Source organism: Phalacrocorax carbo, chromosome 25, assembly GCF_963921805.1.
Source record: "Phalacrocorax carbo chromosome 25, bPhaCar2.1, whole genome shotgun sequence".
Lineage (NCBI taxonomy): Eukaryota > Metazoa > Chordata > Aves > Suliformes > Phalacrocoracidae > Phalacrocorax > Phalacrocorax carbo.
Genome location: NC_087537.1, coordinates 4618284 through 4643226, shown reverse-complemented (window position 1 = coordinate 4643226; position 24943 = coordinate 4618284). Strand labels below are relative to the sequence as shown.

Below are 24943 nucleotides of genomic sequence, written 5' to 3'. Positions count from 1 at the left end.
AGGAGTACACAAAGGAAGGGACAATCCCCTGTCCCAGGGATTTGGGGACCCAGTGATTGAAGGAAGCATCAATACCCTTTTTGACAGGGAAATAACTGAAGGTCATGAGCACAGAGCTAGAACTAAACCAACCACATGACCCAGCAGCTCATATTAAATACAGGCTCACCCTCCCTCTGCCCAGATTCCCCAAACCCCCTGCATCCTCGGTAGCTGTTCAGAGGTAGATGCCTTGCCCCCGCAGTAAGGAACAACCTGCCCCAACCCCAGTCCCAAATCTCCAGTGGTTATAGTTCATTGTTTCCAAACAATGCCTCCCTCTGGCCCATGTAACCCACCGTCCTCTCCCTGCCTGCAGCATTCTCTGATGCTTTCAACTTATTCTCCAAAGACCCAGATGGTCATATTAAACTTGGCAGCCTGGAGATGACCACTAAGCAGCTGGGGATTAGCTTAACCAGTCAAGAGGCATACAATGAGCTGGTGTGTGCAGATGCGATGGTGAGTGCACCAGACCACACGTTACTCCCCTGTGGGTTGTTCCGAGCCAATTTCTGCGTGTGCAAAGCAATCCTCCTCCATGTGCCTTCCCAGCCCAGGGCAATGCTGTACCAAAACGTTTCCTGAGCCAGAGGCTGTACTTGTACTTTAAACAGTGGTTTGGCACTTACCAGTGGCTATCCTTCAGGAGTACATCACACTTCTTGGACCTCTATATGCATGCGGAAGCATCAAGTTGCACAGCCCAGTTACATGTGAAAGATTTAACAGCATTTCTCCTACCCTTAGATTTTAGTAGCAAATCTTTCTCCAGCGCCAGCTCTGAGCTGCTCTCCCCAGAATTTCTACTACAGCAAAAAAACTGCCTTGCTAATGGAGATGCCATCTGCCTGCAGGAGACAGGTCAGTGGATTGCTCTGACTTTCTGGACACCATTACTGACAAGAAGCGTTTTGCCCAGACAATATGTAAGTAAGAGACATTCTACTCCAGCAAAAGCCTTGCTCATCCAGATATCTGAATTTACCTGATTCTCAGACTAATCGGTATTGAGCAAGAAATCAGCATCTGGGACCCAACGAGACAAAGGCTACTCAGACAGGACAGCGATAGCTCAAGGGGCTAGCCCTGCCCCCAGGCCAAGAGGCAGAGAAGAGCAGTGGGGCAGGACCATGGTAGTGCTTGCCCTTCTCAGGGACAAGGGCAGGAATCCAGCATTTGGTCCAGACGTCCCTGGCTGCAAGAGCAGAGGCCAAACTCTTTTCTTACAAGATGGGACACAGAAGGAGTAGAAGGCCTTATCTTCTTTGGCTTATGATAAGCTGCAGGGTACTTGTCCTCCCTGCTAGATACCTAACCAGCACTCAGCAGAAAATGGGGACGGATCCCCATGGCATAACTTGTCCAGATCTTACTGGGGGCTGCTGGGGTCTCTGCTCCCTTTGAGCTCTGTGAAGGTAAGACAAGGCTCAGTCATGGCTCTGACCATTCTTCTACTCTCCAGCCGCTGGGAAAAATGACTCGGGTAGCTTCAATTCTGTCGGTGCCAGAGGAATCCTGCTCTTCAAAGTCTTCTTGAAGCTGGTGGAGTTGGTAGCTCTGCCTGGAGAATTCTGTTTCAGATTATCAGGTGAGCTGCCTTAGCTCTGTGAGACGGAGAAGGGAGGTCCCTGTTTTACTGGGATATTTGTGCCTTATATAACAAAATATACAAAACCCAGGGGCCCCAAGACTAGATTTCCAGAAATGTTTCATATCTGGGTGGACACCCAAAAGCACCTGCACAGCTCAGGCACCTGCTCTACAGAGACACTGTTGTAAATGCCGTCGTGTGTCTATCACACACCTCTGCAGTTTAGATATCCTCACATACCCAGTCTTTCCAGATACGAGGGTGCAGAGCAGCCAGTGCTGAGTGGAGCCTTGGGCTCTGTTTTGTGGGACAATGACACCCCTCTTGTCTTTTAGTTACTACCAGCAGAAGCTTAGGGACTGCGCTGGCCAAAACGTCTGGATGGATGGCGACTTCCTCAAGTGTCCTCAAATTCAGAAAGGGACAGTTTACCTTATGCCCTCCTTTGTAAGTGGCCTGGTTTTGGCTGGGATAGAGTTAAGTTTCTTCACAGTAGCTGGGACGGGGCTGTGTTTTGGATTTGTGCTGAAAACAGCGGTGATAATGCAGAGATGTTTTAGTTGTTGTTAAGTAGTGTTTACACTACTCAAGGACTTTTTCAGCTCCCCATGCTCTGCCAGGTGCACAAGGAGCTGGGAGGGGACACAGCCGGGACAGTGACCCCAGCTGACCCCAGGCATGTCCCACACCACAGGACATCACGCTCAGCACACAGAGCTGGGGGAGGAGGAGGAAGGGGGGGATGTTGGGAGTGATGGCGTTTGCCTTCCCAAGTCACCGTTAGGTGTGACGGAGCCCTGCTGTCCTGGGGATGGCTGAGCACCCGCCTGCCCATGGGAAGGGGTGAAGGAATCCCTTGTTTTGCTGTGCTTGTTTGTGGCTTTTGCTTTACCTGTTAAACTGTCTTTATCTCAATCCAGCAGTTTTCTCACTTTTCCAATTCTTTCCCCATTCCACCTGGGGGCAGTGAGCGAGTGGCTGGGTGGGGCTTGGTTGCTGACTGGGGCTAAACCACTACAGTAAGCCCTGCCCACGTCTCAGCCATGAACAAAAAAGAGGCAGCAGCTTATGTGGAGCACCTCAAGGGTAAGGCTTGCACACTGTCACTCCCACTCTGTCCAAAAGGAAGCCACTGGAGCTACAAGGGTGACGACCAGACTGGGGTGTTTGCCACAGCTTCTTCTGTTCCCTCCTGGCACGTGGCTTTCTCTGAAGGTGGAGGATTGGTGCTTCTGGTATCAAGTTCAGCAAGGCTCAGGGTCAGTCCTGCACCAGCAAACCTTTCCCAAGGTAATTTCCAAGAGGATCATAGCACACAGAGCTGGAGCAGACCCTGGGAGCTCATCCTGGGAGTCCATCCAGCCCAAAACCTTCCCAGGTCAAGAAGCAAAATCAAAGAGTTGGAGAAGGTTCTGCTCCAGGGGATCTTCGGGGTGAAGGAATTGCTCCAGAAGTGGCTGCTGTAAACACCCCACTACAAAGCATCTTGCGGTGGGTGAGCTCTGGGTTACCCCAACGCCTACAGGCACCTCTATGCCACGGGTTGCTGCAGATTAAGCACTGAACACCATAGCCAAGGCACTGGTGCCGTTGTGGATCTATGACTGCTAATGCTGGGCATGCCAGAGGGCAACTACTGTGACTCGTGGTTCAGAGGAGCGAGGAATTCAGGACGACCGAGTCCTTCCCCGGTGAGAGGAGGCAAACCAGGAGGCAGGAGGCAGCTGGCTGTTTGCCATAGCATCAGTGACTCTGGTTCCTATTTTCTTTGCCCAGTTCAGGCAGCCCTTATGCCCAAGTACCCATCTTCCCACTGATGTTTATTCTGAACAATGTGATGACACTGGCAAAGCCAAAACAAGGCTTGAGAAGGTGGCGAGGCAGTGGAATGAGCCAACCGCTTCGTTTCAGAGCCACTTCTTCCATGAGAGAAACCAGGTGCAGGAGGTGGGAGACACGAGGGATGCGTCAGCTGTGTAACACTATTGACAGAGGCGTGGGGACAAGCCTGAAAACCCGTGCTCTGTTTAATCAGGCAGCTGCCCTCAAGCCTCCTGCTCAACGCAGAAAGCGGAGACGCTCCCCTGATGTCAATGTCGAACACCCCAACGCATCATCTGACAACAGGCAGCCCGGGCAAGACACAAGCACAAGTGAGTGTCAAATGCAGAAGGAAGATGTAATCCTTCGTCATATGGGGACTGCAATTAGAGCAGAACTAAGCGTGACTGGTCACTCATGTAACCTATACATTAACTGTCTGGTGAATGCTTTAACTAGACACAGCTATTAAAGAGCAATTTTGTCATAAGTGCAAGGAAAAATGAAACCAGAGGTATAATAATAGCTTAGTTGTTTATTACTGTTAATCGTCAGCATGAATTGGTTATAACCTGCCAGCACCGCACCGTAACCTGTCACTCAGCTGCTTTTTGTCTTGTATGTATGCACACAGCACGTGCTCCCACCTGGGCAAAGCTGTATGATTTTCCCTCCATAGTCTTCTGCCTGCTCTTTCAACTTCTCTTCCTCCTCCCAGAGGCGCAGGCAGGCAAGCAGTACAGGCACAGCCCGGCCCTCCACCAGCGCCACAGCCTGCCGAAGCCATGGTGGAATATCGGCAGGGGCCAGATCAGCCTGCAAACAGGCAGCGAGTGCTTCCACCACGCCTTCTGCACCTACTCCTGGTCGTGGAACACCCACCGGGAGCTGGTGACAGCCGCCGACCTCCACAGAAGCAGGCAGCAGCCAGCAAGGCAGGGGATGGCGACGGGTGTCGGGTGAAGGCCGTGCCTGCATGGCACCAGAGGTCACAGAATCCCAGACTGGCGGGGGTTGGAAGGGACCTCTGGAGCTCATCCCGTCCCACCCCTGCTGGAGCAGGCACCCCCAGAGCAGGGGCACAGGACCGTGTCCAGGCAGGGGGTGAATGTCTCCAGGGAAGGGACCCCACAGCCTCTCTGGGCAGCCTGTGCCCCTGCTCTGGCACCCGCACAGGGAAGGGGTTTGTCCTCATGTTCAGGGGGAGCTTCCCGTGTTCCAGCTTGTGCCCGTTGTCCCTTGGCCTGGCGTTGGGCACCTCTGAAAAGAGTCCAGCCACATCATCCTGACACTGACCCTTCAGCTATTTGTAAGTATTGAGGACGTGATTCTGCCCCTCTACTTCCCTCTGGTGAGACCCCCCTGCAGCGCTGCATCCAGCTCTGGAGCCCACAGCACGAGGACACAGAGCTGTTGGAACGGGTCCAGAGGAGGCCACAAAAATGTTCCAAGGGCTGGAGCAGCTCTGCTACGAGGCCAGGCTCAGAGAGTTGGGGTTGTTCAGCCCAGAGAAGAGAAGGCTACAGGGAGACCTTATTGCAGCCTTCCACTACTTATAGGGGCAACCTTTTTGGCAAGGCCTGTTGTGACAGGACAAGGGGTAATAGTTTTAAACTACAGGAGGGTAGATTTAGACTGGATAGAAGGAAGGAATTTTTTACCATGAGGGTGGTGAAGTGCTGGAACAGGTTGCCCAGGGAGGTTGTGGAGGTCCCATTCCTAGTAACATTCAAGGCCAGGCTGGAAGGGTCTCTGACCAACCTGATCTAGCTGAAGCTGTCCCTGCTCACTGCAGGGGGCTGGACTGGATAGCCTCCAAAGCTCCCTTCCAACACAAACCATTCTGTGATTCTATGATTGACAAGATCCCCCCTCAGTCTTCTCCAGGCTGAACAAACCCAGGTTTCCTCATAAGGGAGATGCTCCAGCCCCCGATCATCTCCGTAGCTCTCCGCTGGACTTGCTCAAACAGCTCCCCGTCCTTCTTGAACAGCGTTCAGTTCAACTTGAATTTCTCGCATGCTGGACAACGCCGGCTTAGGCCGGGCCTGCTCCCGCCCCGGTGTATGAAATACGACATAAAAGGCGGGAGAAGGGGGTTTATCGCCGCCGTCCCCCTGAGGTACCGACCGCCCTCCCCGCCCGGCCGCGCGCCTCCCGCCACCACGTGACGACACCGCCCCTCACGTGACCAGCGCCGCCTGGCTAGTCCTCTTTCGGGTCGGCCCGCGGGCGTGGTGCTTCCGGATCCGGTGCCGCTCGTCCCATCATGGCGGCGCCCAGGGAGGCGCCGCAGCGGCGGCCCTTCGGGAGGCGCTTTCTCACCGACCCCACCCGCCTCTTCCAGCACAACGCCTGGTGAGGGTGGCCGCCACCTCCTCGCCCCCTCGGTGCCCGCTGCGGATCCCCGGCGCTTCGCTGCTCCGCCGCGGAGAGGCCTGGGGAGCTGGCCGAGGCGCTCCGGGGCCCTGCTGCTCTGTAGTGCCTCTCCGCGCCCGGCCGTGGGGCTTGGGGTGGGCGGGGGGGGGGCTGGTCCTCGCCTCCCCGGCCTGCCGGTGGTCGGTGGCGAGGCGCTTTGTAACGCGGCTTTCGGTTAGCCCCGAGCTGCCCCCCTCCGCTCCGCGGGGTCCCGGCTGCGGGCACTGAGCGCCCGGCGGAGCGGGCCGCGGGGGGACTGTAGGCGTGGGGCTAGTGGCCAAGCAGCGCAGGGGGCCTGGGCGGGGGGCTCGCACCTCAGGTGCCGGCGTGGCAGGGGGTGTCGGGAGGACCCGGAGGTGCGGGAGGGCCCTGCCCCGCTCGGCCGGTGCTTGGGGATGCTAATCCCGGGGCTCCCTGAGGCGTCCTCACCCCCTCCCGAAGCAGTCGGGATTCCTCAGGCTCCCTTGGTGTTTCAGGGGAATGCGTTGCTTTACTTTGTAGCAATTGCTTCATTGCTATAGTTAATAAAGTTAAAGTATCTGCTCTCAGAAATCTCTATACCTATTCAATCTGTGTACGTTAGTGACTAATGTATAAATTGAACACAGAACAAGGATCATTTTGTCTGCTGTCACACGATGCTGTAATAGTGTGAGAACGTGCTAGGGGTTAGCTTGGAACAGGTGGTCGTTTATTGTTTTAAGATATGTTATGCACCCAAGTTCTTGAGTCTGCTGGGAACTGAAGGTGTGTTGCATTTTTGAAATAAACATGTCCACTTTTGGTCTCTGGCTGCTATACCCTGTTAAGAATTGGGTGTGTTTAGTTTGTAATAAAGTAATATGTGCTTGCATCAGCTTGTCAGTCATTTTGGGACTATGCTATGTCAAAGGTATGTTACAAAGGCATATCCTCAACAGCATTTCCCTGCAGAAACTCCCAGTAATCTAGTTTTTTACAGTCTTGACATCTGTCAAGGCTGTTTTGTGAGTTAATATCAAAAGACTAATTCCTCCTGAGGCCAGAATAGGGTTTCTTGATCCTTGTAGTCTGCTTTTCATTCACATTTTAATGAAAAAAGGTCAAGTGAATCACTTTAATCACAACTATGTATGCACAATTAAATTACTAATAGGTTCTTAATGCTTTAAAGCTTCCTGCATATTTTTATCATAATTGGATTTAATGCTAATATAACACTTTATCTTCCAAATAACCTTACTGCCTTTTTTGTTTTAACTTGAGAAGGAAGATACCATTTTCTAAGGCAGCTAAATCAAACTGCCCATGTTGATGACCTGCTTGAGTAAACGCACGCAAGCGCTACCTGTCTTGTCACCTGTGCAGGAACAAGCACATTCCACCATGTGAGAATGTCAGCTCCTCTCTAAGGAGGCCTATTTTTGCTGAGTACCCTCGTGGTTTTATAGTAAGGATTTATTTCCTCTAAACTTGGCCGATCATCTAACAGGGAAAAGGGTTAGGGGACAGAGTTGATGTCTCTGGGATCTCTTCTAGTTACATCTTTTGTAATGCCATGAGTGCAGTTCATTCAGAACCAGGAGCCGTACGTGCCGATAGCTGTTGTACTGCTGCTGAGCTAGAATTAGAGATCAGCTCCAGAGCTGTCAATTTGGAGAGCTGTCTACACCTTTCTCTTTTCTCTCTGTCTTTGCCCTACCATTCTCAGCTGAGTAGTTCATCTTATTTTTTACAACAGGGATAATGTGGAGTGGTCAGAAGAGCAGGAAGCCAGTGCCAGGAGTAAAGTTCAAGAGAACAGCTCACAGCTATTGCCGCAAGATAAACAAGGTACTTTTGGATACTGTTGTAATGCTGAGTCTTAACTTGTTCATACAAGAGCAGAGCAGCCTGGCCAGAGCTGCATATGCATCATCATTTATTTCTGCCTTCCCCTCATCTCCCGAATCATTCAAAATACATTACCCGGTGGTTGATAATGAAAAATGGAGGAGAAATCTCTGTTCTTAACTGACTCTGTGACTTTTCCACCTTCTCCAGACACTCATCCTGCAACAGCAATGATCTTGGCTGGGAGGAGTCATCTTGTGTTGAGCTTCTTTGTTCATGTTGTGTATGTTTAAATACTTGTTAGTATTCCTGCCAACAAACTTATTTCAGTGTAGAGCAACAGCCTCATTTAGTCTTATTTCCTCTGCTTGCTTTTGCTCTCTAAAGCTTAACTTCTAACAGGCAAGCTTTTGTTTGCTTGCGTGCTGTGGAGCTGCCCCTAATGCAAGCTTGGTTTTTCTCTTAAGAGGGTCTAATAAAGTAGTGTCCATACTCACCTCTGCCAAACAGAAAGATAATGATTAAATCAGAAGCAAAGAAAAATTATTTTATCCTGATGGAAGTGTTTATCATCGGAGAGGCAGAAAAGAGATTCCTAAGTTTTTATTTCCTCAAACTTGGCTTAAAGGATATTTATACATCCAAAATGCAAAGCTTACCTGAATCTGAATCAAGCTAAAGGTGCCCAGCTCTAGTCAGGTAACATGGTTGAAGCTGTTCTGAGGTGTTTAACATTGCGCCTTTCCTCCACACCTGTTAGATATCGTCCAGTCCCTTAAATGGTGGTGAAATGGCTTCCTGTTCTCTGGTATGATAAAAGACTTTTTTGATGATGATCTTGTTATATCCTGCTGAGTTCTAGGATGGATCTGCTCTTTTTGTTCAAATTAAATTGAGTGTGTCATCTGTAGGGCGATGCTGAACGCTATTGGAGCTATTGAGACACTTCCCATATAGCTTCCAGTTGTGTTCACAATAGCAAATTTAATTATACCAAAGAGCAACTCTCCTAATTTCTTGGATTCCCAGAAGTATCCAGCAGTTTCTATTGTGATACCCATTGTGTTGAGTTCATTTTAAAATCTGGTTAACATTAATGGATGCTGTCTGTCATGCTTTGAGAACCTATATACAACGATGAAATTGTGGAGCAATTTACTGTTAGAGCAGTTTGTCAGGTCTTCATGATGTATTTCCCAGACTGAACAATGGAGGCCGGTCACATTTTGATGGTTGCTATTCAGTGGGAAGCGTGTGGAGACAATGGGATGGCTGAAACGTAGGGAAGCCAGCCCAGCCAAATGCGCCTGAAGGGTCTAGTATTTTGAGAGTCAGTCTTGTCCAGGCAGGAGAACAAAGGCAGGCTATTGGTCATTATGGCTGTATTATTCTGTGGACTTCTTGGGGCTGTCAGAATTTGTTCCGAAGAAGGAGGGAAGTTCTGTGGGGTATGTCGAAGATGTGTCTCCCGGCTGGGAACAAAGAAAGAAGTGAAAGAGTTTCTTGGTTTCCTTTTGAGGCTCCATAATTAGCCCCCATGCAATTCAGGGGGTCCCTGGTTCTCTTCCTGTCTTTTGTGAACAGTTACTTTTGTTTGCACTTCTGCAACGTGAAAGGGTGAGTATGGGCTTGGCTTTGGGGGTGTCCTTATAAAGACAAGCAGAAAAGTCAAGGGTCCTTATCAGGAAGGTTTCTGGAGGAATCTGGTTAGCAGGCCGATGTCCCCGTGAGCTAATACTGCACCAAGGATCTTGAAGCAAGTGTTATATGAACATTTCTGGCACCCTGCCGGAAGTCAGGGTGACAAATTAATATGCTCTTTTTTGTTTTAAATCTGTTTCTTGCATGATCTTTGTCAGCTGGCCCTTGATTTCTTGTATTTATATTGTTACTGATCCTTTATTCCAGTGCTTTGAAAACACTAGGCTATGAGGTAAATGAACTTTAAATAAAGCTTCCATACCTGTGGGTTGGAGCATATCAGCTGTTCAGTAGCATCCAACAGAATTCACAGTAATTTAACACAGGAGGAGCACAAGGTCTTGGTCAGCGTTATACTGTGGCAAAAATGTGGGTGATCCAGAACCAGGGCTGGAATTTTGGCCCGGCCCCTCAGGTGAGGCAATCCCAGTCAGACTGTCATGGGATTGTTAGGGGCCAGCAGGAATCAGGACTTTATATTTTTGTTAGGTGAAAGAGCATTTCCAGCCCCAGCAGCCTTGCATATCCCTACCAGTACATGGAAGAAGTGACAGTTCAGGAAGGAGTGCGCCAGGGTATGAATCAGTAACGCTTCTTCCCCTGACAGCAGCAGTCATTGAGTTCTCCTGTGCAAACAGCAAACTGACTTGACCCTGCTTACTTGGAGCTACGGTGAGACCGTGGTGCAAACTTACTGCTGTCATCTAATATCAGACATTAGAATTTCTTTTGGCTTGGGGTTTAAGGACAAGGCTTCTTAAAGGAGAAAATCCTTGTAGTTGAGGTAAAGAGATTATTTTTATGTATAACTGTTTGTGCTTCAGGGATGGATCCTACTAAAAATATACATATGACCGACTTCTGGTTCTTTGTTAAAGCCATTTTTGTCTATATATGGCTGAGGCTACATGTTTTTCCAGGTGGTTTTGGTTCATTTTACTATCTCCCTTCAGATACAGGGATAAGGGTAAGCATATAAGCATATGTATGTAAGCATACAACATACTCGTATGCTTTTCAGAAAGACTAATAAATAAACTGCAGTTCAGATAACAATACTAATCGCCGATTTTAAGATGCCTGCTTTTTCTCTTAACCCTACTCTTAGTAGATGTTAGAGAGAGGTTATCCATCCTCCCATACAGTCGTCACCTTTAATTGTGGGAGAATCATTTGCATTCAGTAATGCACTTGTTGCTGTTTGAAGATGGCTACGGAGTTGCATGTTATTGAAATGCAGTTGGGATCTCTGGCTGTGGATGTTAATGCCTCTAGGTGATTACAAGCATGGGATGCTATAATTAGCTCTTATTTCCCAGGACAGGGAACTCATCACACTGATGAGAATTCAGGAAGCCAGCTGGATTCATAACTTCCCATGGAAAAAATAGTTCCCCTATGGCTGTACTTGATCTGAAATCTGTGAAGGTGTGTGGAAATAATTCTGTGGGTGACTCGAATTTCATTAGATCATGGCTATGTAAGAGTTCTTCCAGCTTTCTGTAATATTCATCCTGCTACTGGAATGTATCCATTTGGTGTGAAAATAATGCTTGCTGCTAAAGTTGATTCTTATCATCTTCAGTCTATCCACCTTAGCTCTCTGCTATTACTATAATGACAGTGGTCGCTTCTGTTGATTCCCCTCTGTTGTTTTCCTTTCATAACGTGTGATGCTCTGACATGCACAGAACTATGGAAAACAAAGTGCTGTAGACTGGACTCTAGGAATACTTGTGTAAAATGTGCTGTCCTGTAATCTTGGGAGTATTGTGCAAATGCTAATTGAGCTTTCTGCCAAGCCTGCATAGTTGACTAATCTTTATGTCTCTCCGTCGGAAAAAAGGGGTAGCGTGTTGGGCAGGAGCTCTTCAGCTGCAGGCAGACGTCAGAGAATTCCTGAGAAAGTTGTAAGGGCTTGTCACATAGTGTCATGAGGCTCCAAACGAATTGTTCCAGTGAACTGAACAAGTTAGAGATGGAAGTAAAACCTGGATTTCTTCATTCCAGTCTCCTTCAAAGAGGCCTTTTCTGTTGCCAGCTTCCTTTAAATCCTATCAGGAGACAGATAGTTTCCCTTTCTTTTCCATTTTTTAGTCCTAACAAAGTGACTGCAAAAAGGCAGGCTGTTTATGTGAGTTGGCACAATTTAAATAAAGGTGATTTTCAATCAATAACCTTACTTACTAAAGCAGATTGCTGAATAGATGTCTGCAGTGATCCCTCACTGTCTGAACTGATAAAACTCTGAGACCTTCAGACCTGACTGCTGGTGACGTTTTTGTTTGTGTTCACAGAGGAATATGAGGTGAATGCTAAGAGGTACTGGGATGACTTTTATAAAATCCACGAAAATGGCTTCTTCAAGGACAGGCACTGGCTGTTCACTGAATTTCCTGAGCTGGCACCTAACAGGAAGCCAAGTCAAAATGGGGATTCTGTGCATGAATTTAGTAACGAAGAAGAATCCAGCAATGAAGGGCTGGGAAGCTGTGAAAATGGACATTGTTCATTGGAAACTCGGGCAGAGAATCAGTTAAACCTGATAAAAAGCACACCTCAGGTCTGCACAGAGGAGCTGGCTACACAGAAGCATAGTGAGCTGAACCAAAGTGATGGAGATTACCCAGGATCATCTGCATCTTACCGTATATTAGAGGTAATACCTGTAAAACAGAGCACCACGCATCAGACAGTCCCTGTATCAGTGTTAGCGTGACTGGAACATAAAAATATGTGTCACTGGTGAACAGCAAGTGAATGGGATTATTGTCTTTAGTCAGTAAAATGCAAAAAACAGAGGGCAGCTTAGAACTGACTTAAATCTGTTGGGATTCTTTTGGTTCAGACTGTGAATTGGCAGAGCACAAACACCGTAAGAAGCTTCCGAGTCTAAAAGACAAACTATTACTATCAGATGTTGAAACAAGCGTTTAAAAGTAATCTTTTGAAGAAGCTGCTTGTTTTACTTGTCTGTATAAAGCTTTAGCTTGTTATTTATGTTTTGCATGTTTGTGCTGGCTCTTGTTTGCCTTAGGAGGTGTGAAACAAAACAGTGAAACCAAGAATGTAAAGATGTCAAAAAACCAAATGGTTTGTTCCTTTTGGCCCATGAAATAACGGGGAATCTCAGATTGATACAGGGTTTGTCCCAGAAAAGTCTGCAGAACTTCCAAATATTAGACGCCTGACAGCTGGTAATGACCTTTGCTCTGCCACCTCTGGTTTGTTCACTGTAGATGTCACTGTTTTTGTTGAATGCTTCATGTTCTATGGAAGTTCCACCTTTCCAGGGGGAGTCAATATGAACCGTCCTTACAATTTCTTTTATTTAATCTGAGGCTTTGAGACTTTCTCAGACTCTGATGTTCTTGGGTCATTGTGGCTTTCCTGTCTCACCCGAGTACTTTCAGTAATATCTGTCACTGCAAGCCAGCAGTGGTATTTTCTGCTCAGTCTGTTTTGATTTTACTGATTCCTTAAACATTCAGAGGCAAATTCCCCCAAATCAGCTGTGTGAGCCATCTTCTCTTTAAATGGGAACAAGTAGAAGGAATAATAAGGCAGAATCGTTGTAGGCCTAGATGTAACTTGAGGAAGAGCCCTCTAGTGAAGGAAACTCTGAAACAGCAGGATGTAATTACAGTAAAGCAAACTTCTTTCTCCATTGCTCTGATTTTCTCTGGAACTGCATGCAACAAACCCGTAGCCTTTGCCAATGCTTCGGTGACTCATACTGGTTGTTATGCTTGGGATTCCAGCAATAAGTTTTCAAAAGAGTAACAATATATAGCTTGTTAGTAAGATTTCTGTGAGAAATGGCTTAATGGTTTCCTACAAATGCTTGCATGTAAGCCTGCTCCTCAGAGCTGAACGTATTCAGATCTTGCAGTGAGACTTAGAAGTGGTCACTGCTGTGCTCGGTTGTTACTCGTGAGTTGCGCTTTGTTCCATGGCTGCAGAGAGATGATCTGAAATTCACTGCACGGGACATGCTGGAGAAATTATTTTCACTATTGTACGTCTGCTTTGTGTGTGCAGGTTGGCTGTGGTGCTGGAAATACAGTCTTCCCGATTTTACAAACCAACAAGTAAGTAGTTCTCAGTAGGTTTTTACCTGCATGATATACCAGCCTCTGAAAAACAACTGGAAAAGTGTTGCATGTGGTTTTAGTTTAGACAATCTCAGCGAAAGGCCAGATGCCAATGGTACCTTTGCCATCTGCAACTCCAAATGATTATGTTTTGCGCTTAGAAATCTTTGGTCTTAGAATGAAACCAGCGAAACATGGTGCGAGTTTACATGTCTCATTCTGAAAGCACTTTCATACAGGCCTTAGCGCCTCTCCTTTTCCGGAAGGAAAAGTAAGCAGTCAGATCCACATGAGAACACCTGAGGCACAAAGGAGCAGCATGATCCACCAGATTTTGCACAAGGCGTTATTGACAGAGATAGACTAAAGCCCAGAATTTCTGGCTCCCAATTCTGTGTTCTGTGCATTTGAGACACTTCTGAATTCCTGCAGAGCACCTTTATATGAATGATGATAGTTTCTTTTATTTATTTCAGCGACCCAGGCCTTTTTGTTTATTGCTGTGATTTTTCTACAACAGCCGTGGATCTTGTCCAGGTAAACTCAGTGGTGACTTACGAAGGTAGGAAATTCATGGTGCCAATTGCACATTAACACAAATACATCACAGCTGCCACTGGCTGTCTAGCTGTGTTGGCAGCTTTCTTTTTTTAGCTAGCCCTGATGCTGACCCTTGTACTGGTAAATCAGGAAAACGAGCCATCAAAGATTGTAGAAATGAGGGAAGTTGGAGTTCTCAAAATGTGACATTGGCAGCAGAGAAGTCAGCCGGACTTTCTTTCCCCTGTAGTTGGCAGTACTTTTCTAAATCCAGTGCTCTTTCAGTTGAGTAACTGCTGAACCTTTAAAACATTCAGGCTATATTTTAACAGGAACTGAAGCTGGGTTTGGTTTGTGCGTGTGTTACTGTCACGGCAGTTCTGTGAACGTGGTCTGATTGCTTCTGCACAGACAGCTAAGGAGGGATACTGTTGTCTGTGGAGCAGGAGGCTGGGATTTAATCAAAGGACAAATACTGCTAACAAATTTCAGGTCAGAACAGGACTGAGAATATATGAGGTATCAAATGTAATCAGTCGCTTCGTGAGATGAGACGGGGAGCACAGCAGCAGAGGCAGCATGCCATTTCATCCTCTTATCTGACACAAGCCCTGTTTATAGAGGCTACTGCAGTCTGTAGGAGCAGCTTTAGAAAAATATACAACTTCTTTTAGAAGTCTAAATATGATTTTTAAGAGCACAACTTTAGGCAGCCAGGTTTGATGTTTGGGGTATAGGGAGTAGTCTGCTCGTAGTTGAAATGAATATTGATTTCAGTGATGCCGAGAGGGGCCCCAACACTCTCCTTTGCAAAGATTTCCAGTTAAACAGCATAAACCCCTCGCTTCTCACCACTATTAGCGGAAAATCTGACCTTAAAATTGCAATAATTCCTCGGTCTCGTTTTGGGTGTTTGGCAGGCCTGGTTGTCTGGTAACAAGTCCAAAGCTCTGTGTAAATCTCCCATGTGTGTTTATTTCTCATGTTTCGCCCCAGTTCCTTGCCTGACCAGGAAACCTACCTGACCCCATCTGCCTCAGTCCAGTGAGGCCGAAACAGATCCCTGGACATACCACTTCATTATGTGAAAGTTAAAATGCTCCCATGTCCAGATAATGCTGAGATCAGGGTCTGCTGCTAATGCTCTGATTTCTCTCCCCTTAAATACAGAACAACGTGGAATATGATTCTTCGCGCTGCTTTGCATTTGTCCATGACCTATGCAATGACCAAAGTCCTTTCCCAATGCCAGACGAGAGTCTTGACGTTGTTATTCTTATCTTTGTCCTCTCAGCGATTCTCCCAGAGAAGTAAGTTTTAATAATTCCTTCTGGTTGCAGAAGATAATGCATGTACAACTGGAGTTCTTTAGTAGTAGATCTCCTCACATCAAGGGAAATTAAAGTTTGTTCTGTGACTGGTCCGCTTTTCCATTAAGCCTCTGAAAATGAAATTCACAGGTACCTTCTGTTGTGACAAATTCTGGTACAGGATAGGTGTGATCTGGAAGTGCTCAATGGCTTTAGGTGACGTCTTGCTGCACTCACAGGTGCTCACCTGTTCTGAATCCCAGCCACACTGAGCACTCAGCACCCACTCGTGGAAAGTATGCTGCTAGATTTTAGGGCTCAAAGGCTAAGTGAATTTCTCCTATGGGAGGTGGCAAGAAGGCAGGGAACGGGTTCAGAAAACAGTTAAGGAAAGTTCTGTGATCTTAGTGTGACAGTGTGTAACAGCCTACGCTAGCATCTCTTGTTCCCTTTGGTTTATTTTACAGCATTTTCCAAGTTCACTTATTTTTTGTTTTACAGAAACCAGTGGAGATACTTTTGTAATTCGTAAGAGAGAGCAGTTAATCTGCACTGTGGCAGGATAGGTTATCGTTGTAGAAAAAAAAAGCAGAATCAAGGAGTGTCAGAAATAAGACAGCCAAACAAAATCAACGCACCTAAGGCTGAGAGAGCTCAGAAAAGTGCTAGCTTTTAGTAGCTCTTTATATGAAGTTGAAACATATATAAAACTTTGTACCTTCTTTTTGGAAAGTAGGCTAAGGAAACGAGCATCATTTTGCAGAATGATGAGTACTTGTTTTGTTCTTCCCTCAGGATGCAGTGCATTGTTAACCGTCTGAGTCGCCTTCTGAAACCAGGAGGAATGATTTTGTTACGAGATTATGGCCGTTACGATCTGGCCCAGCTTCGGTTTAAGAAAGGTATTTTCTTTTCCCTTGGGGAGTCTTGCCAGTTCACTAATAGATGATGCTTCTCTGGAGTACTGACTGCCCTGTTTAGGAGGTGGCTCATTAATTCCCGTTAATAGCAGGTGCTGGGAGAAGTGCCTCTTGCCTTAACGTGCAGTTGGGTGGCAGTTGTTGATTTTTAAATGATAGCTGGTAACTGTTTAAATCCCTCTCGCCCTCAGGTCAATGTCTGTCTGATAACTTCTATGTGAGAGGTGATGGCACCAGAGTCTACTTCTTCACACAAGGTAGGAGGCTAGAAAACATCCCTCTGACTCTCCTCACCTCTTTTTGTCCCTGTGCCCTCAAGTTTTTCCACTAGCTCTTTCCAGCCTGTCTCTCTTGGAGCAGTGTGAAATGTTAAGCATCTCCCAATTGCACGGGTACCTGGGCTTGTCACTTGCTGATGCGAATATGGCATGGTGAGTTCCTTTGTGGAAAATCCTGTTAGAGGAAGACTGGTATGTTGGGTACGCTGGGAGGGGTGGGATTGGACGAGCTCTCATTGAACCTTGTTGCTCGTGGAGGACGGAGTGAGACAGACACCACTTGAAGGGACTTTACTGCTCTCCGATGAGGAGAGAAGAAGGGCGTGGTTCAGCACAGAGCTGAGGCAGGCTCTCCAGTTCTGCTGCTGCTTGGGGTTGTGTTCTCCCTGCTTATCACCAACTGCACCTCCACTCACTTCCACCGCAGGCCCCTCTGCGTGGTCAGTTTTAGAGCAGCGGCACAACTGCAACAAACTGTTCCCTTCCCCACGGCACAAGTCTTGTTTGTCACAAGAAAATTGACGTTTAATGCGTGTTTGGCAAACGCTTCATGATGGCAAGCATCTGATAAAAGAGCACAAGCTGGGACCTGTTGGCCCTTTTCTACAGAAACTCCATACAAATCACATGCTCCCAGGCTGCAGTTGAACAAGCGCTCTGCTGCTCAGCGGGGCTCCATCTGGCTTTGCCCAGGGCCAGCGCACTGGGACACTGCGATACTTATTTCTTGGTCAGGAATACCTGCCAGTGTTAAGTGTTGCAGCCTCGGGGGCTCCTGGTGCTTTGATTGGGCCCCAACAGGGTGTGGTTTTTTTAAGAATTTTTTTTCCCAAACTTAACCCTAATGCATCCTGTTCCCCTCCAGCCTATGCAGCACAGATCTCATTGCCACCATTTAAAAGCGTAGGTCTGATCCCGTTCTTTGCTCTTTCAAACTCTGAAATTCCTCTGGAGGGGGAAGGAATGGATCTGTCCCTACTCGCCAGAAGATGCTCCCTTAATCGGTTACCAGAGGCATTACCCGTGTCTGAAACTGCTGCTGTTTTCTCTTTGTCAGGTCTCTCTAATTCTAGTTGTCCTCCAAATAATTCTTTCCTTCCTTGGTAGAAGGTAAACTCAAGGGAAATTAGAGCAGCTGTGATCTTAATCCCCCCAAAGCAGAGTAGTTAAGTCCTGTCTGATCTTTGCGTTTCCCAGCCAGAGTGAGACCGTGAGTTGCCTCTGGCATACCTTTCAGCATAGTTTAGCCCTCAGTGTGAGCAGGTATCAGTTAAATGAAAGCTATGGCATCGTCAATCTCCTTCTCTCTGCTTCCAGATGAATTAGATGAACTCTTCACGACAGCTGGGCTGGAGAAAATCCAGAATCTGGTTGATCGGCGATTGCAAGTGAACCGCGGGAAACAAATGACGATGTATCGAGTGTGGATCCAGTGCAAATACCGCAAGCCTGCCGCCCCGCAGCTGTGAGGGAACGGGACATGCTTTTTAGGTTCGAGCCTCTTCATGGCCATGTGCAGTGTCTCCTCCTGGTGAGATGTAGAGTTCAGCGCACACGGGACCTCAGTGCCTTTTACAGTGCCTAGCATCACTTCAAGTGAGTTTTGCTAAGGACAAATTCTCTAAGAGGAGACCAAGCTGTAATTTAGATGTCTTGCTACTGGTCTGAAGTTTTAAAATTATTTGTGGTTTTAACAACTTAAGAAGTGGTCATCCTGTCTTACAGCAGCTGAGCAAGCTGACTAGTGAGTCACTCTTACTCTGGATTTCCACATGAAACAGAAGGAAGAGCTTCAACCTTACATCTGTGTTGTGTACTCTCGTCTTGGGAACAAAAACCATGCAAAGGGTAAATCTGCTCTTCTCTGCAACCGGTCGCTAGCCCTAACGTGAATCCCTTAGCCAGCCTAGCTCACGCAGCTCTCTTCTGGTCATTCAGGTTTGTGCAAATCCACAAGATAAAATACATTGATTGAGGGCAGGAACTGAGAGCATGCTAGATTCCCTGTGCCACCTTTCCCGTGGATGCCTCGTGACGTGCAGATAACCTGTGGAGAAAGCAGATTATGCTACCTTGCTCTCGCTGCCCGTGGAAGGATGTTCACCTAGGGAGCTAACACTGTAGCTCAGGTGCTACAAATTCATGTTAGGTAGGCTTCAGGTTTTCAAAGATTTGGGGCTGATACCAGTTTTGGGGCATCTCCAGAGTGCAGAGTATCATGAGCAGCTTGCGGGACCAGGATTTACGCAGAATTACCTTTTTCTGCTTGAAGAGTGAGAAGCTGTTATTGCTGGCTGCAGCCCCCAGGTCACGAACTGCACTGCCCTGTTATGGGGGTGTGCTAAACCCAAGTAGGCAAGACACCTGTCTGTGATAAGAAATCTGAAGAATGTCTACCATGCTAGTTTAATTTCTTAGAGGAAGCCAACTTTGTGGCTTTCTGAAGGCATTTCCCCACAAATATATTTTATCTCAGCTTGTTTTCTTTTGTTATTTTTAGGGTGTGGTACAACAGGTATTAGAATAAATTTTGTGGTAATGCTTTTCAGTGCTGATTTGATTAATATAAATCAGGCTTCCACAGAGACTGGCATGCTTCTGCGTGCCTGATCTGAAGGATTTGGGCCACCGTTAGGTAACTACAGTTTTTTCCTCTTCTGTTATCATGAGACTTGCTAGTGCCTGCTCTCAAGGGAAAGCCTTGGCTGATATTTCCCACCTTGGTCTAGTTCATGAAGCAGCAAGGTCTATTGTGTGCGCACTGCTGGCTGATGGGCAGTTCTGCTACACGAAGCATGTATGTTTTGTTAGCTAAACACTTGTATTTGTAGCTTACTGTTGCCTAAGAATAACTGTCAACTATAGAGATATGTAGGTTATGAAATAACTGCTGTCTTGAAACAGAAGAGAAAGGGTAAACGGATGAGGAAATGTCATTGCTGTCATCGGGGAGCCTGCAGGAGTCCTGGAGAGTCAAACCAGGAGGACCCTGATTTGTAAAGCGGTGGAAGGGGCCGTAGTAATTCTCTCTGCTGGGCATGTGGCAGCATGATCAGTTGATAACTTCCATGTCGCTGTGTCACCCTGCAGGCGTTAGTATGTCTGCTACCCAAAGGCTTCCGTGTCAGGACATTTCAGCCCTCCCTGTGGAAAGGTGACCCAGCAAATCTTCACACCACAAAGGCAGGCTGCAATGCTGGGGCAAGGATGGAAACGCACCATTGCTTTTCATATCTATATATATATATTTAGCTCTTTTAAATAATGTTGAAAGGGAATCAAATAACTGGGAAGAGAATTCTTGTGCAATTTGCTGTACTATATTTTCTAAAGGACTGAGAGACTCGCCAGTGTCTGCGAATGAAATAGGAGGAGATAAGGCTTCTTTCTTTCTAAGCACATTTGGCTTCTGCCAGGAACAAGCCTGACCCAACCCAGAAGCTGTGCAGTCACTGCTATGTTTTCATGCTAAATCTACAAAGTCTGGTTCCCTGGCAAGGTCGGTACCTCAGGCAAGGTCTAGGCAAAACACAGCTCAAGGCCTCTAGGAGCTGAGCAAGCTTGTGTCTTCCCATCTTACCCAGGCAAAGAGACAGGCTTAGCAAAAGAAGTCCTGTGAGTGTTCGACGTGACCTGACTCATGTAACCAGCTCTGTCGCTTTCAGTGAAAGACCTCCCATGTGTTACTCGTGCCTTAGGCGGTTCCCTGGGGTCCTTTTCCTCTTGGTCCCCGGAGGGAGACCTCCTCCTGGGACAGCTTTATCTTCCTGGAAGAAAAATTATTGACTGGGGTAAACAAGCAGCATAATTATTGTGAATTAAAGTAATTTGAAAAATGCCTTATTATTCATCCAAAGGCTTGTAAGCAGCGCAGGAAAATATGTTTTTAATTATAAACATGATTTATTTAAAGTTGATGGACTCCCCTTTAAATTTAAACTCCTGAATGGGAGAAAATAATGCTAGTAATTTATGTGTTTCTTCTTTCAAGGCTACATCCCAGTTGCCTGCCTGGTTTTGACTTGGGCTTCATGCAAAAACTTGCAGCCCTGTGAGCCTGCAGCCGTTGAAGGGGCTCTTTGCCTTTCTTAATGCTCTTCATTTCTGCTGGAGTATTATGGCTCGACACGAGCCATGCTGGGCAGACATGCTTTTGTTTCCAGTCTTCTTGATGGTGTTCAGAAAAGAACAAGTTAATGGCCTTGAATTGAGCCAGGCCTCCTACAGACATACTGTGTGAGCTTCCTTCATTAATCTCCGCCAGCTCCCGTTCTCTCTGAAGCTGCTGCTCTCCTGTGACTGCGGGCCTTGCCTCCCACACAGCTCTGCTCAGGTACCTTGGTCCTGACTTGCAGCAGCTTCTGCCATGCCCACCTTGGGCCTGCTGAGCAGGCTGGGTTGCACAACAGCTTTCTGGCATGTTCAAAGGAAATCTCCGAATTCATTTCACTGCATGGAAAAGTCAGGTTAAGTGCCTTTAATTTTTTCTTTTCTTTTTCCCCCACCCCCCTTCCTTTTTAGCAGTGTAACATTAGCTTTAAAGCCATTCTGAACGTATCTGCTCTGGTTTTGTTCCCAGCATTCCAGTCTTGTGGTCTGTGGCTGACGGGCAATGCCAACGTAGCTTGTCGAACCTCCCAAGCAGAAGAGATGATTTCATAGCTCTTCAGAGGCGCTGCCCCTGCGATTCTGGAGCCAGACATTGTTACGCTTTGGAAAGTCTGGTCCTGGCTCTTGCCAGAGGATGGTGGATTTCCTTGGAGGTTCGTAGATTGTTTTGGCTGGAAGGGGACTTTATCATCACCTATTCTGACCCTTTGCATAACCCTTTCATGTAGGGATTATGACATCAAGCCTGCGACTTGGGCTGAGCCAGAACTAGTCTTCAAAAAGGCTTTCGGTGCAGCCATGATGCTGAGGGTTCCAGTGAATGGCAAAGAACCCTTTGCCTCCCCAGGTACATTGTTCCTCTCCCAGCATCCTGATTTCACGGATCGGCTAGAAACTGGGAGGCAGGAAGGGAACAGGGCAGGTAAAGAGAACAAGAGGATGGGGAGTATTTCTGATACCGTCACTTCAAAACTAGATAAATTGTAAATTCCACTGAAAATTGGAGTTTTCTCAGGATCTTTCTGACAGCACAGGAAAGTGGGAAATGGCAGTTATCCTTAGGGATTATTGTGACAACAGTAATCATCAAATGCTTCTGACTGGAAGCATGTGAGACCAGACACACTTTTCTTCTCTCCCAAATGCTTCAGCTCCACTTCTCAGGCTATGTCACCGCCATCTCTAATTCTGTAGTTAGTTGTAGAGCTCCAGGATAAATGAGACCTGACTATTTTCAACAAAACAGAGGTGCGAGCAGGGGGAACCTTTGTGTATGCACGCCAGCAGCTTTTGACATTGCATCATAACTGAAGCCAAAAGAGCTTCCTTTGGTTGTTGGCATTGGGATGAGCCCCGGCTGGTCCCAAGTTGGATTCGCTACAGGAGTCACAGGCCCATACTGAACTTAACTGTTTTTCCTGAGCACAGATGAAAGATGCAGAGGTTTCAGTGCCTAGAAGTGAGGGCACAGGTGAGGATGAGGCAACAGGAATCAAGTTATTAAGGGATTTGGGGAGCATCCTTCCAACTCTGTCAAGACAGATGGAGGGAAGCTGAGTCATGCAGCCTTTGTTGTCTGGATCAGTCAACTGGATCTGATTCATCAATCAGAGCAGCGCCACCACTTCTGGTTTGGTGCCATATTGGGGAAAACTAGTCAAGAAGAGAAGATGCATGATCAGGATCACTTTTGCTATTGTAGCTATTCATCTGCCTTGACGGGGTGTGTGCTTGGCACCCATCTTTTTGTACAGTGTCCATTGGGTTCTGATTCTAACAGTGATGTCATATATGTTTTCAGGGCAAGATAGAAATCACTAGAAAAGTGAGGAGGGAGGAATGTTTTTGGAGGACTCTTCTGCAAAGGAAGGTGCTCTAGCGGGAAAGGAATTGTCAGCTCTGTGCTTAATCAGCAAAGCTCTGGAGTTTGTGCTTAGCTCTTGCTGAAGGCAGGAAGTTCCCATGTGTAAACGCCTTGCTGAGCGGGAGCTTGTATTGCCGAGAAAGTGGGGCACAGGGCAGGAAACTACCCATGCGGGCAACAGCGAGTACTAATCGGAACTAAGTAGGATACAGCTACCTTTGGGATGGAGAGAGCAGGCCAGACCTGGCAACTTGGCTGGAACACAGGCAGGGAGAAGGAAAAGAATCTTAGCCGTGTGTGCCTCTGCTTTTACCTCCTGCCCAAAGGCTGTACGGTATGGCAGGTGAAGGCTTTTGACTCTTGAAAACATAGTCTTTGACCCACAGTTGGATGAGTGGGAACCAGCTGTGGTTGGAAAGCGTTGATGGCAAAGATCACTAGCAAGTCTAACGTGTCAGGACCTGCCTGGAGATCCCAGCCTGTTGGTCCATGGCTGTTTCCAGGAAGGAGGAACATCCTGGTGAGGTTTGCACCCCGCTGCTCTAAACTGTGCTCCCTGGTATTGAATAACCCCGAAGAGTTCACTGCAAGCGCCAACACCGCGTGGGAACAGCAACTGGGTTTTGCAGTGAAGTGGGAGCATGACTGCTGTATCAGCTTGTTTTAATGTTTTGTAGTCGAAAGGGCCCTTGTAGCTCTTGCATTTGCATGTTATCTGGGGGCTGGGGAGTTCTGGGGATTGTGGCCAATCCTTTGGCCTATGAAACTTCCAGCTCATGTGAAGTGGGAAGTTGCTGTTTGCAGTCCTGGGTTGCAGAGGCCAGGCTCACACCTCTGTGGTGTGTGTGGGGAACACCAGGGGACCTGCTCTACAGCTGTAAGTGGAGAGGTACCCTGCCACCCTTCTCTGGGGGCTCTGGGTGTGTCTTTCCCCATTTAGAGAGAAAATCAGCTGGTCTCCCCTTGGACTATTTCTTCATCCATGGGGCCAAGCACGAGGCACGGTGCTGGGTCCCCCTCCTTTGGGGAGCACCACCTAGGCAGGTATGCTACACTACAGCCTTTAATTACACAGCCACGTGGTTTTCCACATACAGTGCCAAGGGTGGATGTGAAAAGGTCAATCAAAGTTGCACGGAAAACTAAATGTGGCTTTTCCTCAACTTCAAGTGACTTCTTCCCCACTGAGACAAGCCTTGTTACGAAGGTTGGTGTGTATTTACAGACATTCACACAGAGGCTGAATATACTTACAGAAATATGCACGCAGTAACTCTAGCTCTACAATAGGATGTTGATTTAATTTTCCTCTTACACAAATCTCAGAGCAGTTTGTTTAATTGAAGCTTTCAAAAGCCCTGTAAGGTAGGGTGTTATTATGCCCGTTTTATGCAGGAGGAAGAGAAGCAGGGAGCAAATCCTGCTGAGAATAATACCCTCTTGTATTCTAGGGAACTGGTAGCGAGTGAGGACAGGGAAGGATTTGCTGGCACATGAAGGAGAATCGCATCATTTCAGGTGCGTGCAGAAGGAAAAACAGTGGGTTTTGGTTCCCCTCGGCAGGGCCGTGGCGGTCGCACAGGTCCGCATTCCCACGCGCGGCAGGCTTCCTCCTCCGGCAGGCAGGACACGCGCTCCCCGGGTCAAGGCGCCGCTCTGCGGTTGCGCCTGGCTCGCTGCGTGTGTGGAGGTTGAGCGACCTGGATGCTTTCCTACTGGGTTCAGGTATCAAAGCCTCCCTGCTGGGATACCCAAAGGTGTAGACGGAGGGAGGGGCAGGAGAAACCTCCAAGATAAACTCCATTGTGTGGGAGGGAGGAGGCTCTCCGAATGGCCTGGGGAAGGAGTCAGGTGATGGCATGTTATCTTTGAGAGGCTGGGATACCAACTTTCTTCCAGCCTAATGAAAATGAGGAGAGACCTTTTTAATGTTCCCGGTGAGGGAAAGGCTGTGCCGGGAGCCCTACCCTGATTAAATTCTCAATCCACACAAGGGCGAGGTGTTTTGAACACTCCTTCGCTTGCAACTCATCCCTCCTTAGGTACAACAGCATCTGCTCTGCAAACAAGGATTGGCCGCTTCTGGATGTGGTGCCTAGAGGTGAGATCATCCCCCAGTGCTAAAGCCTTAGGAAAGCTGTTGAGTGCTGAAGGCTTTTGTTGGGGGTTTGTTTTTTTCCCAATGGCTGTAAAATCTTCGGATTTGAGATCGCTGATGCTAGCTTTTACATTTTAGAGACTCAGACTATTTGATGCTGTTCTCAAGCCCCCAGCTCCTGGCATCCTGCTATCACTGAGGAATCTCAGCTCTCTTTTTTCGTGCATGTGTTACGTTATGTCGATACATTTCTAGACCTCATGGCAGTACAGAAGTGCTAGGAAAAATGTAGTCAGAGGTTTTCACAAGCCTGGAAAGCAGAGGCAAAGGAAAGTCACCAAAAT

At 47.4% G+C, this 24943-nt stretch overlaps 1 protein-coding gene across 1 annotated transcript; it reads left to right on the top strand.

The window, feature by feature from the left end:
* Positions 1–5665: 5665 nt before the first annotated feature.
* METTL2A (methyltransferase 2A, tRNA N3-cytidine) lies at positions 5666–20487 on the top strand. Its single transcript, XM_064473418.1, has 9 exons — positions 5666–5812; positions 7593–7684; positions 11683–12044; positions 13427–13476; positions 13956–14016; positions 15190–15329; positions 16125–16231; positions 16441–16506; positions 17845–20487. Exons 1-9 carry the CDS (start codon positions 5724–5726, stop codon positions 17994–17996), a joined length of 1119 nt encoding a protein of 372 aa, XP_064329488.1. The 5' UTR covers positions 5666–5723; the 3' UTR covers positions 17997–20487.
* The last annotated feature ends 4456 nt before the right edge of the window (positions 20488–24943 follow it).